Genomic DNA, 12016 nt, shown 5'->3' on the forward strand with positions numbered 1-12016 from the left:
GCCCGTACAGTCCTATTCCAGTTACGTCTGCTGTTTTAGATTCATCCGTATACCATTTAATGGCATTTCTGTTCATTTCTTAATGGTGTTTATCCCACTTGCCTTTACAGTTTATTATTGAGGTGAAGTTTTACTCAAAGTTAAACTTTTTCGATGCAACGTCAACATTCTAAGTGATGTTTTCTATGCCACGCTTTCCAGTCCTATGTGGAGAGGTGGTAGATTTAGAATCACTTCTAGTGCAGCTGTTGGGCAAGATTTCATGGCCCCGGTTGCACAGTTGTTAAACATTATCATACTTGTAAGAAGTCCTTCTGAAAGTTTAATAGTGTGTGTGTGTGAAAAATAAATAAAACTACAATATAAAATTTTCAGTAACATTTTATTATTTCTATAAATATTAAATCCTATGAAATGTTTTTTTATTTCCTAAAAATATACTATACAAATTTTAAAAATATGAGATCAATCTCCAAAACAATTCAGTCATGAGAAAGCACTCAGCAACAAAATTCCATTGTGGTAATCGAAAAATGTTTTTATATTTATTAAACTAATATCACTTGTGAAGGAATAAACTTTGAAGATATCTTCTAATGTACGCTTGATATGTCAAAGGCACATACCGGGATTTTGGGAACACCATTCCGGCCAAAGAGCTTCAGCACGAATGCCCCTTTTCACTAACCTGTAACAATGAATTGTGTTAATTATTTCACACCACTTTATTTACAAATATGTTTTGCATTGTGTGCACCTCGCGGTTTCATCTCAGGCAGAAACATTTTGGACGTTATTGGACAAAGAATCTAATATTAACTCATACATCATTGCATAAGGATGAAAAGAAGTAAAAACTAGCATGTATGAAGAGTTTAAGTTTACAAAGTATTAAAATTGCAATAGCGGAATGGAAAAGATAAATATCCAACTAGTTAATGAACTCATTTGTATACCAAAACACAAAAGAAGGTGCCTACATGATCTGGATGTATAGCAGATGGGTGTGGAGCTGAAATGATACTGTATACAAAATGTATCTCAAATACGACCTGTCCTTTTTTGTGAAACCAATACAAAGTTTTGCGTGTTTTCATTAATAATATATATATCGTAGGAATCCCTGAAATGTTAAGGATGTAGGAACGTATTTGATGGTTGTTATTTATTATGAAATACAGAAAAAAATGTCTATGAGTGTATTGTTCATATTGATTATCCTCGAAAACTTAATTAAACTCCAGCTCCCTAATAAACCATTCAGATACCATAGCTTTGAACAAGAAGAACCAGAAAATTCCTTTTTCTAACATGATAATAAAGGTAAAGAGGAAAATTTGTAATAAACGTATATTTTACACCTACCTATCTCTGTGAGTATTTAATCTCGTGTATACATCTTCTGGAATGGAAAATGTGGAAATATCGATTTGAGGATCGCTCCACATTCTTTCTCCGAATGCAGCTGCTCTAGGCCATAGTCTCGCATCTAAAGATCCTTCGTCGAACTGCTCGCTCCAAAGACAAGCTTCTCCTCCAAGAATTAGTTGCTTATTGAGATGCAATTGCTGCCAGGGTCTGTGATTATAAACAGTTTGCCACGGACGGTATGGGTCACAAGCGGCATCACCAGTTTCTCTCCAACTTAAAAATAGACATGAATTATATGTTAATGCGATCTTCATAAATATACACCCCACAAAAATTATCGCATCACTCATTATTTTTTAAATATTTCAAATGTGTTGCCTGTTTGTCGAATTTTTTTATTATTACGAATTAAAACACCAATAGATACGCCTTTTGCAACATTTATTTTATATCATTTTAATCTACAGAGGACAAAAAGTTTGATTTTCCAAAACATAGAAAATATCAAAAAAATTGTAAAAAACATCTATACAAAAAAATGAACGGTGTTTAAACTAAAACCAGTCAATGAATTTGTAATAGCGTGTGTTGCCACCCCTCGCTCTAATTACAGGTTCCATTCGTCTTGTAAGTCTTCTAAACAGGTTCTGGACGTATCCTTGCGGCATTTTTTTCCCAGAAGTTAAAAAGAACATTTTGAAGATCATCTAGTGTTCTTATTGGTGCCGGATGCTGCTGAATTTGCCATCTTAGATGGTCCCAGACATGCTCTATTGGGTTAAGGTCCGGGCTACGTGCAGGCCAATTCAGGATGGGTATCTCGACCTCTTCTAAGTACTACCGAACTACTCTAGCAGCGTGTGGACTAGCATTATCGTGCATTAGCACAGAATTATATATGAGGCATATAGGGGCACTATATGGGGCTCTAGGATATTGGTTATGTACCTGTCAGCATTTAGTCTTCCATCATTCACTGTTTTCCGTGCGACCCTCGAAAGAAATTCCTTCCAAAACCATGATAAAGCCACCACCAAAGCTTTCAGTTTGACAAATATTAACCTGATTGTGCCGTTCACCACGTCGCCTATATACTGGTACACGCCTATTTGTTGAATACAGACAAAATCTTGATTCATTCGTGAATAAAATATTGGACCAATCTTGCGTGTTCTCGAGCAAATTCCATTCTTGCTACTCGATGATTTCTGCTAAGACATGGACCTCTAGCTGGCACTCAGGCTCGTATACCTGGTTTTTTCAGCCTATTTAGAATTGTTTATAGGCTTATTCGGACATTATGAGCAGCCAACAGATCTGTTTGCAGCCTTCGAGCGGTGGTATGTCTAATTCTTAACGTTAATCTCAAATAACGATCATGTACTACCGAAGTTACCCTTCCGGGTCCTCTGGTTAGCTGCCCTGTTTCTTGGTAGCGAATAACAACTCTGGATATGGTGCTTTGTTGAATTCCAATTACCCCGGCGACGTATCTTTGACTGAGGTCATTTTGTATGAGCGCGATGATTCTAGTGGCTTCTTCATTCGTCACATGTCTCATTAATCTTTGAAGCACATCCATTATCAACAAAATAAATTTTCACCATACAATAACACAATTTGCTTAGAAACTTATCGATCTCAATGCATTCACCAAGACAGAAATGATTTTACTCGAGCATTTTTGTTTAAAAAAAAATTTGTAAAAAATTGTGATATTTTTTTGCCCATGATAAGAAACCAGAAATATCTATCAAGTTGATACATATACAGATTGTCCCAAAAAAACTAAAATTAAATATTAAAAATATCCTAAAATACCAGTGATGCAATAATTTTTGTCGGGTGTTTATTTTGGTACAGAAGAGTATCACCAAAATTTTGATCCTCAAAATTAGTGGCGTGTTGTAACTATAATGAAGTGATTTTAGTAATGTTGAGTTTATAACTTTTCTATATAGCAGTAACAGCTCTAACTGCACTTCTGAAATTGCCATGAAAATATTGAAAAGAATATGAAATGAGAAACTATTTGTTTAAGATAAAATCACCGCCATTTCACAGCTGGAAATCTGTTTGATACATGGCGCCGGGTATGTTACTCATCTCTTGCTGGATACTCTTCATTAATTGGAGTATTGTTCTTGGTTTTTTCATGTAGACTCGTCTTTTAACAAGAGCCCCACATAAAGAAATCAGCTAGAGAAGAAAGGTCTGGGTTGCGGAGAGGCCATGCAATATCTCTTCTGTAGAAGATCAATTTGTTTGAAAACATTTCTTTAATTAGAAGAAGCTTTTGTGAGTGGTTTCGCTCCAAAATTGTGTAACTTCATAGTACGGTCAATTTAGACATAAAAATAGTGGGAAAACAAAAAAAATTCCCGGAAAGCCAAATATTGGTAGAGATCTGGGGTTTACCATTAAAAAAAATGAAGTTTTAAAAATCCCCATTGATCCTATGTGTACTACAAAATTATTTGGGGTCAAAGGTCAAAATTTTACGTGTTTTGAACGTTTCTCGAAAACGATGAATTTTATTAAAAAAAACCTCAAACCAAAATTGTAGATTTTCAAATTCTTTACAAAAATTAGATCCATATTCTTTTTTCTAAGAGTTACCATTCCTGAGATATCGCGATTCTGAGTCACTTTATACATGATATGCACATCAGGCTACAGTGATTCGACAAAGAATATTAAAGCTGCACCTACAACACGTTCAGTAACCTTAAATATGAACATAATATGAATTAATACTTTTCCGCAGTTTTTTGTGTTCAAATACTTGACAATAAAAAACAAAATTTTGATGTTTTTGTGAATGCTTGCAAAAAAATAGTTTCAACAAGGATTTAGATACATTAGCCTTAAGTCCCAAGTCTTAAATTTACACTTTATTTCTAAACGACCCTTTTGTCGTATAAGAGTACAACAAAAATGAATAATTTCACGCTGAAATTTTTGCTACGGCACTGGAATAGCTGCGAGGTGAAGAGCTTACTGGCACAAAATGAGCTCTCGACATATTCCGATCCACATGACTACCGCGCATCCAAATCTCAAGTCTCAAGCTACACTGGTCGATGTATAATTAGTAAATCATTGATTTTGCACGCGTTGCTCTCCCGTGAAGCGATCCGTTGTAAATGAATTTTGGAAAAGTATCGCACCGCGAGAAAGCAAAAGTGCAAAAATTTATAGCCCACCCTGTATTGACAAAAAATGGGTAATCGTAACTACTTTTGGCAAGTTTTTCACTTATTAATTATTATTATACCCTGTATTTAATATCACAAATTGTAATTACCGTCCAAAACCGCAATCCAAATACCAAGCATCTACGTGTGAAATGATTACTTTATAGCCATCAGCAATCAAATCTGGGGTATCACTCCATTGACTTCCTCCCCAACTTTGTACAACAATTTGCGATTTATCCAAATATTTAGTGAGATAAGGTCTTTTAGTAAGTTTGCTGGACCATAGTATAACGTGAGGTATTTTCTTTCCACCATTCGCCGCTGTCAATTTGTTCAAAGCTTTCACTGTAAATTCCCCCCATAGATCATGGAGATCTGTATAATTATAAGCAGTACTCGATTTTTGCATATGCTGCGACCAGCATTCTAAATTGACTTCATCACCTCCAAGGTGGAAAATCTCAGTCTCACCACTGAGAACCAGTAGATCTTTATACAGTTTTCCTAAAATTTCGTATACGTGTGGGTTCTCGGGATTAAGTTGACCACAAGGTGGTTCACCGCAGTATAAGCTCCATGGACGTTCGTTTATACAGACTGCGAGCTCACCTAGTCCTGAAACATAATATTGCAGAAAACTTATTTAATGAATTCTCAGAACATTAGGCAGCAAGATTATTAGTTTTTTTCTGGTGGATGAGATTATATGATTCGTGATTCTTATAGCAAAACTAAATGAGAAAAATAAAAAGAGTCAAGTCAAAAAATAAATTTATTGTTTTGAAAAATCTCTGGTATTTATTACTCCAGTTTTATTATCAGTAATAAAATGTTTCCTTTGACCATTTCAGTTAAAGATTTCACCATTTCACTTGAAGACCAATAATAGTCTGCAAACATTGCTGGTTACCATTTTCTTTGGTAGCGTTTTTCAATTGTAGCGATATCTTGATGGAAGCGCTTTCCATGCTGCGTTAGCGTCCATATTTACCGAAAAATCTTTATGAGGGAATGTGAAAAGTGTATTTTCAAGGACACATTAAATCACAATTTATAATATGCATTGAGCATTTCTTTGATGAGGTCAGAATATTGATCAGATTTGTAGATACCCAAAAAGTTTTCAGCAATTTTGACAGACCACTACCAAGCTTCTCTTTTTTTCATTTAAGATGGTAATGAATGCTGAGATCTTTGAATTTGAATTGACATCGAGTCCAACAAATACACCTTCTTTTATTTTAGTGTCACTAAAATAAAGAAATTTTTTTTCTAAAAATTTGATACTAATTCCTTCTTTGTCCATGGCTTTCACATTTTTTTTAATTACACTAGTTTCATAATGACGCATGTTTCTGTTAAATTAACTCCGTAAGCTAAAGATAGTGATTGAAAAAATATTTCCGTTATGGAGATGTACAGACTTGACTTTGAGGAATCAATGAAGAGTCTCCATTCCTCTGATCTATGTTTAACATCAATCCCTCAATGTCTTTACCGTACACTGAGTCATTATCTTTAGAAAACAAATCAACTCATGAACTGTGACGTTTACTGTATATCGTAACTTCCGTCTTAAGCAGGCTTCAAAGGTTTTTCTTTGAGCAAATCCAAATCTCCATTGAGATCGTTATGCTCCAATTGGTTAATCAAATGAGGTGTTTGAGGTCTGACAGGAGCTGTAATTCTGTTTCAATTTCTTCGTTTTCGGAATTGCTTTCTTTAACACCATAAACTGGAGAAGACACAGCAACTTGTGAATGAGGGATTGCGTGAAGACACCTCCGCGTATTGTATCGTATGCTTCGATTGCCCCAAAAAGCCGTTGATATTGGTGAAGCAAAAATAATATTCGCTTAAGTGACTGGTAGATTCGCGCCAAAATCCTGGTTCACCAAAAGGCTTTGCTGAATCTTGTCCATTAAACTAGCCGGTTTAATAATAGCAAATTTGGAGCCTCTTTAATAAAGAAAGGTCCGATGATACTTAGATGTATGAAACGATCCCACAAACATTCACTTTTTTGAAATATCTTCTTCCTTCAATTACTTAATGAGGATTGCCATCGCAATTATTAATTTATTAAAGCTTCGGTTTTCTAAAATTGACTCTATTAAAGAACTGTAAACGTCTTGCTCCGTCACTCACTTTTTTTAAAGTGTAACAAATTTGGGATACGTTTCACTGTTTAAAACAATATCAATCACTGGACGCTTCCAAGGTTTTCCTTCCAATGTTAACATTGTATTTAAAAAAATTGTTACAAATTAATCTTTAATCAAGCAGAGTTATACCATAAAATATGAATTTGTCTTTTCGGATAAATAACATAATTCATTTTTGAAAATTGGATTTTAGTCTTACTCACCTTCAGTGGGTCCCCAATCCCATCCATTACCAACGTGTCCAGGAGTATCAACTTCCAAAACGATTCTTATACCTTTAACATTAGCGTATTCTACTAAAGCTTTCACTTCTTCAGGACTATACGTCATATCTGGTCCGTAAGACCCAGTTTTCGATAGCAAAGGTACACTAGGTACGACCAAAGGGAAGCTTTGACTGTCAGAGATATGCCAATGGAACACGTTTAGTTTACTAGCAGCCATACCATCCAAAACTCTTCTAAGACTATCTACAGACATAAAATTTCGGGACGTATCAACCATAAGGCCTCTGTAAGGGAAGGCGGGTTTATCTTGCACCGTAGCGCCTTTTATAACTTTAAGCATTCCACCATTTGTATATGGATCCCACCATATCAATTGGGATAATGTTTCCAATGCGCATCTCGCTCCGAAAAATGTTTTCGATGTAATGTTGGCCTTAATAGTATTTTCCTGCGGTTTTAAGATCAGAGTATAACTTTCGTCGGTGCGCAATGTCAGTTTAGTAACATCCGGATGAGTTATTTTAACTTTTATAATAAATTGTTTCAAATCCGATTGATCTTTAACGTAATCAGATCTTTCTACTAAACTTATGATATTGTTGTTAAAAGAGGCGAAAGCTTCTTGAAGTAAATAAAAAGCCGGTTTGACGGTTTCGCTTTCGAAAATAAATTGATTATGATTGAATGTTAGTGCTCTGCTACCTAAAGTAACAGGGCCGGTAGGCTGAGGCCAGAGCTGCGTTGAACTGCATAGCATGCTGCATGTTGCTAAAGAAACGGGCTTTTGAGAGTCTTTCGTGTATCGTCTTTCGCATCGTTGATTGATACAGTCCCATGTCCATTGCGAAGGAATGGATTTCCTGAAATAATACGGATGTTAGTCTGTAGTCGTTCAAACATTGTTCCATGTTCTAATATAAACGAATTTTGCCATAAATACAGAGTCAAGGACTATAAAATACGTCGGGGTATGCTTTCACTTCAAATGTATTGAAGTATTTTTGAAAAGGATATAATATAGTAAAATATAATTGATAAAGGATATATTGACTAATTTGAAATACATACTGAAGCCGGTCCTGTTTCATTATTTCAAAAGAGAGTTTTTCGAATGTTGACATTCTCAGATAGTCAATTCACATGTTTTTATATACAGCTGTGTGTTTATATTTTTCACTTTCTAGAACCGAATTATCAAGAAACTCTTTTTGTATAAATAGTCACTCGTGTAAAGAAGCCTTTGAATTTGATTAAATTATAAGAGTTGGCGAATAGTCAAGCATCAACAAGTAGTTAAGTGTTTAGTGCCTAGTTTATTGTTTCTATTGTAAGTTATTTAATAAATTGAGCAAATAAGAAACACTGTGGGGGTAAAAATGGTTAAATTAATGTCCACTGTCCACTGATAAGGGGCGGGATATGGTGAATATTTATACCAAAAAAGTACACCGTGTATATTTTTAGCAAATACTAGGTATGTATTTGAGCTATCTCGTACTGCCGCTTGTCATACGTCTTATTGATTAAATAATTTTTCTATCTGTGAACTTTTCTTCAACAACCCCTGCTGCCCTTGAAAATAAAGTACTTAACCTCCATTTAGTTTTGTAAAATACTCACGTGAGGTGTTTTATTAGTGGTTTCTGTATAATAAATTGAAACTTGTGAGTAGATAATTCATTTTAAACTATCGTGGCTAAAAAACATTCAGTTACAAACATATTTTTGAAAAAAAAAGTTGAAAGAAATATAACCCTGATGACAATAGGGCAGTATACAAATATATTGAATAAAATAAGAGAACATCATCAAAAAAGGCCAATGAAAACCTAAGTAGTCGCCTAAATAGATTCGAAAAAATTTTATTGCGAAATATGAGGTCAATGACGTGGTTCAATGAGGTATTATTAGTAGGTTAGTGAGGATGGAATTTCAGAGAGAGCTTACGAAAATATCGGTCACAAAAGATTAAGCTAAACAGCTAAAATGTACTGTGATGTATCCAGAAGCATCCATGAGGAATATTTGATGCGAACTAAACTAGAAATCAAAGCAGAAAGGGTTAGTACTGCGATCAATAACTTCGACAGGATTTAACAAAAGAAAGCAAATTAATTTAATCGCTATTCAAAGCGAACCGGATGGTCTCTATAATTTTATACTGAATTATCTAGACCATTTCCTAAAAGGTGTATTTCTTAGAATTTTCAAAACTTATTAAGCCTAGGATTGTTTATAATATTATGGATATTATTAGTACTACTGGTCCCCATGTGCAGACATGTCTGAAGCAAAGGCCGAGAATACATTGATAGAGTAAACCAAGATTTGCTCAATCGCTTGTTTGCAAGAATCTGTCATTTAAATGGATTGAAATTTGCGTCGTTGGAGAAGGACTAATCGCTTTACAGAGACATCCAACATACTGTGTACAAGGTTATATTTGGCATTTGATTTGACAATGTTTGACTGAATCAAATATTGAGGAGTGAAGGAGCTAGGAGATGAGAAATACTTATAGACTTCAGGCGACTCTAAGCTTCTTTACCAAATAACGATAACGACACCGACGGAAGCAGCAGTGATTTAACAAAAGATGAAGATACGCAACATATATATGAGCTAGGAAATAATGCAGCAAAAATTCATTTACTGGTGTAATTGAATAAAATAACAATTTTATTCGATTATTATCATAATAATGAGGAAAATTATTTTATATAGAAAATGAAACTCGTCTAAAATTAATAAATAAACATTTTTATTTGTCTAAAAAGGACAAACGTAGAAAATGAATTTCAGGTTGGTTAATAATATATTTGGATTTAAAATTGCTTTCAATATTCTTGTTTTAACAGATTTGATTCCCAAATAAATGCTCATAGATAATTAGATATACCAAATTCGAGACAGAATAAGGAGCAATGAAATTAGAAGAATGTCTGACGTTCCGGATATAGTGAGATGGGCCAGAACTAGAAGAAGAGCATGGAGAGATCATGTCAATAGAATGGACGACGATCGACTGGCGAAAATCGCAAAGGAAGAGAGACCACCAAAGCGCTGGTGTCTTAAAGTCTTAAAATAAGAAGAAGAAGAAAAAGAAGAAATTCGGTTTGTGGACTTTGTTGCAAAATAATCCAATTCTTCTGAAGGTTTTCTTCGATGCAACTATCATAAACAATGTGGTGGTAAATGTGTAAAGAATAAGACGGAATGTAATAGTAAATTGTTGGAAAAAATAATAGAATAAATTGAGGTTAGGTTGTTGATTGACAACGGAGTGATCTAGAAATCCGCATTCCGTACCATGATCAAATTACGTTGGACAGATACATATATGTATCATTGTTTTGGAATCTGGTGAGTCTAGTAAGGACAAAAATCGCAAAATGTCTTCGACCACGAGTCAGATTCGTCATCTGTCTCTAACATGTGCATTGTATATGTTTCTTCATCTATTTTGAGGTAATGGTGTATTTTTTGTTTTCTCATCTCAGCTTTAACGGTAATTTAAAGGTTATGAGTTATGCTGCAATGACAATTCAATTTCGTCCATCTATTACAGATAATTGGGGAGCACAACAAAGATAAAGATATCTTCGTCTAATTACTATCACAAAAAGTAGTGCTTTGATAAGTCTTACCTTCGATTGTTCATCCGGTATGTTGACTAAGACTGTTACATTGAGCAACGTCAGTACTGATTGTACATATGCCAATTGGCAAATCTTTATGTCTTACGAGATAATGTTTGTCAATAAGATTGTAGATAGGACTTTAAAATAATTAATAAAATAAATATTTTTGATTTTATGTAGGAGTTAATTGTTTAGAAGTATTCTAAAATATTTAAATGACGAAACTATGTCAATATAGTCTATGTTGCTGTTTGAAGACCACCACAACTTAAAATTTTGATAGAATTCGTATTTTCTATTAACACAATTACGTGATACCAGATTTCATCTGGTGTGGCTGATGAAAAAATAAAAAAGACGCGTTCTTCGTTTACCTGAAATATCCCCGTGCCGAGTTGGCGCATCTAAATTTTACTTCCAAACTCAAACCATCCATAGATTACTATGGAAGGAATGGTTTGGACACATTTATCCTATGATGCACAAAATGGAAGAAAATATCCAAACCTGATTTTAATTTAGATGTTTATGACCTTTTTTTTCGAAGGAACATATCATCGGTGTTGATTATAAGGATCATACATACGTCTCAAAATTATAAAACGAAAAGAACAAAAACGAAGAAAAAAAACTGTGAACTGAATGTTTAATTGTAGACAGTACAAAAAGAAATGTAAATGTAAATATTGGTAATTTCTATGAGATAAAATTTAAAATGAGAAATCCTGTAGCCTGCGCTGTGAAGACACTTGAACAAGACAAGTTGAAGGGTCGAAAAGAAACGAGAATAAAATCTGATTTGCACCATCGAAGGGACGTAGTATGAAATTTTTATCTATAATAACTCAGCATTTCTTTGAATAAGCTCTATGTACTTGTGAGTGCGTGAGTATCTAAAAGAAGTTTGTAGTTGCTTTATAAGTGACAGATTTTGGAATGGAAACTAAACAAAAATGATACATTAAATATAGAAGTAACTGTTCGAAGGATGTGGAGTAGCCAATATTATATCACATCTTGAGAATGTTATAAACATAATAACAACAAATATGGACAAATTAAAACAAAAACAGAAAGTCTCGGAATTTTTGACAAAACTGCACAGTCTTGTTAATAGATTTATAGTAATATAGATCAAATGTTCATGGAAACATATCATGCTCCAACAGACCAATACACATATTCATGAATTGGCCGAGATTAATAGATGGATGTGACAGTATGCAAATAGATTCATACATTCAAACTCTATTCAAGAAAAGATACTATACGAGGGCTGCTACTTAAGTTTTGAGACGAACAAATGAAAACAATTAATTAAAATTGGATATGTGTGAGGAATGTCGTGGTGGAGCTAGTGCACTATCTAGAATTGAGCTTTCTACGTTGCTCTAATAGAACAGTGACGATAT

The 12016-nt window shown here is 34.1% G+C and overlaps 2 protein-coding genes across 10 annotated transcripts in view; one reads left to right on the plus strand and one right to left on the minus strand.

Moving 5' to 3' along the window:
* Positions 1-12016, plus strand: part of LOC130897454 (uncharacterized) — a 77950-nt gene that overhangs the window by 9009 nt on the left and 56925 nt on the right. The window lies entirely within an intron of this gene.
* Positions 364-12016, minus strand: part of LOC130897446 (probable beta-hexosaminidase fdl) — a 126345-nt gene continuing 114692 nt past the window's right edge. For 6 of the 9 annotated variants that reach the window (XM_057806301.1, XM_057806299.1, XM_057806298.1 and 3 more), the window contains exons 3-6: positions 6940-7823; positions 4679-5186; positions 1366-1644; positions 381-688 (exon numbers count right to left, since the gene is read on the minus strand). In XM_057806301.1, the coding sequence (XP_057662284.1) occupies positions 613-688; positions 1366-1644; positions 4679-5186; positions 6940-7823 (1747 nt within the window). In that variant the 3' untranslated portion in view covers positions 381-612. Of the gene's footprint in view, positions 689-1365; positions 1645-4678; positions 5187-6939; positions 7824-12016 lie in introns of all 9 variants that reach the window. The other 3 variants (XM_057806296.1, XM_057806295.1, XM_057806297.1) reach the window with 1 other exon arrangement.

This window comes from Diorhabda carinulata, chromosome 8, assembly GCF_026250575.1.
Source record: "Diorhabda carinulata isolate Delta chromosome 8, icDioCari1.1, whole genome shotgun sequence".
Lineage (NCBI taxonomy): Eukaryota > Metazoa > Arthropoda > Insecta > Coleoptera > Chrysomelidae > Diorhabda > Diorhabda carinulata.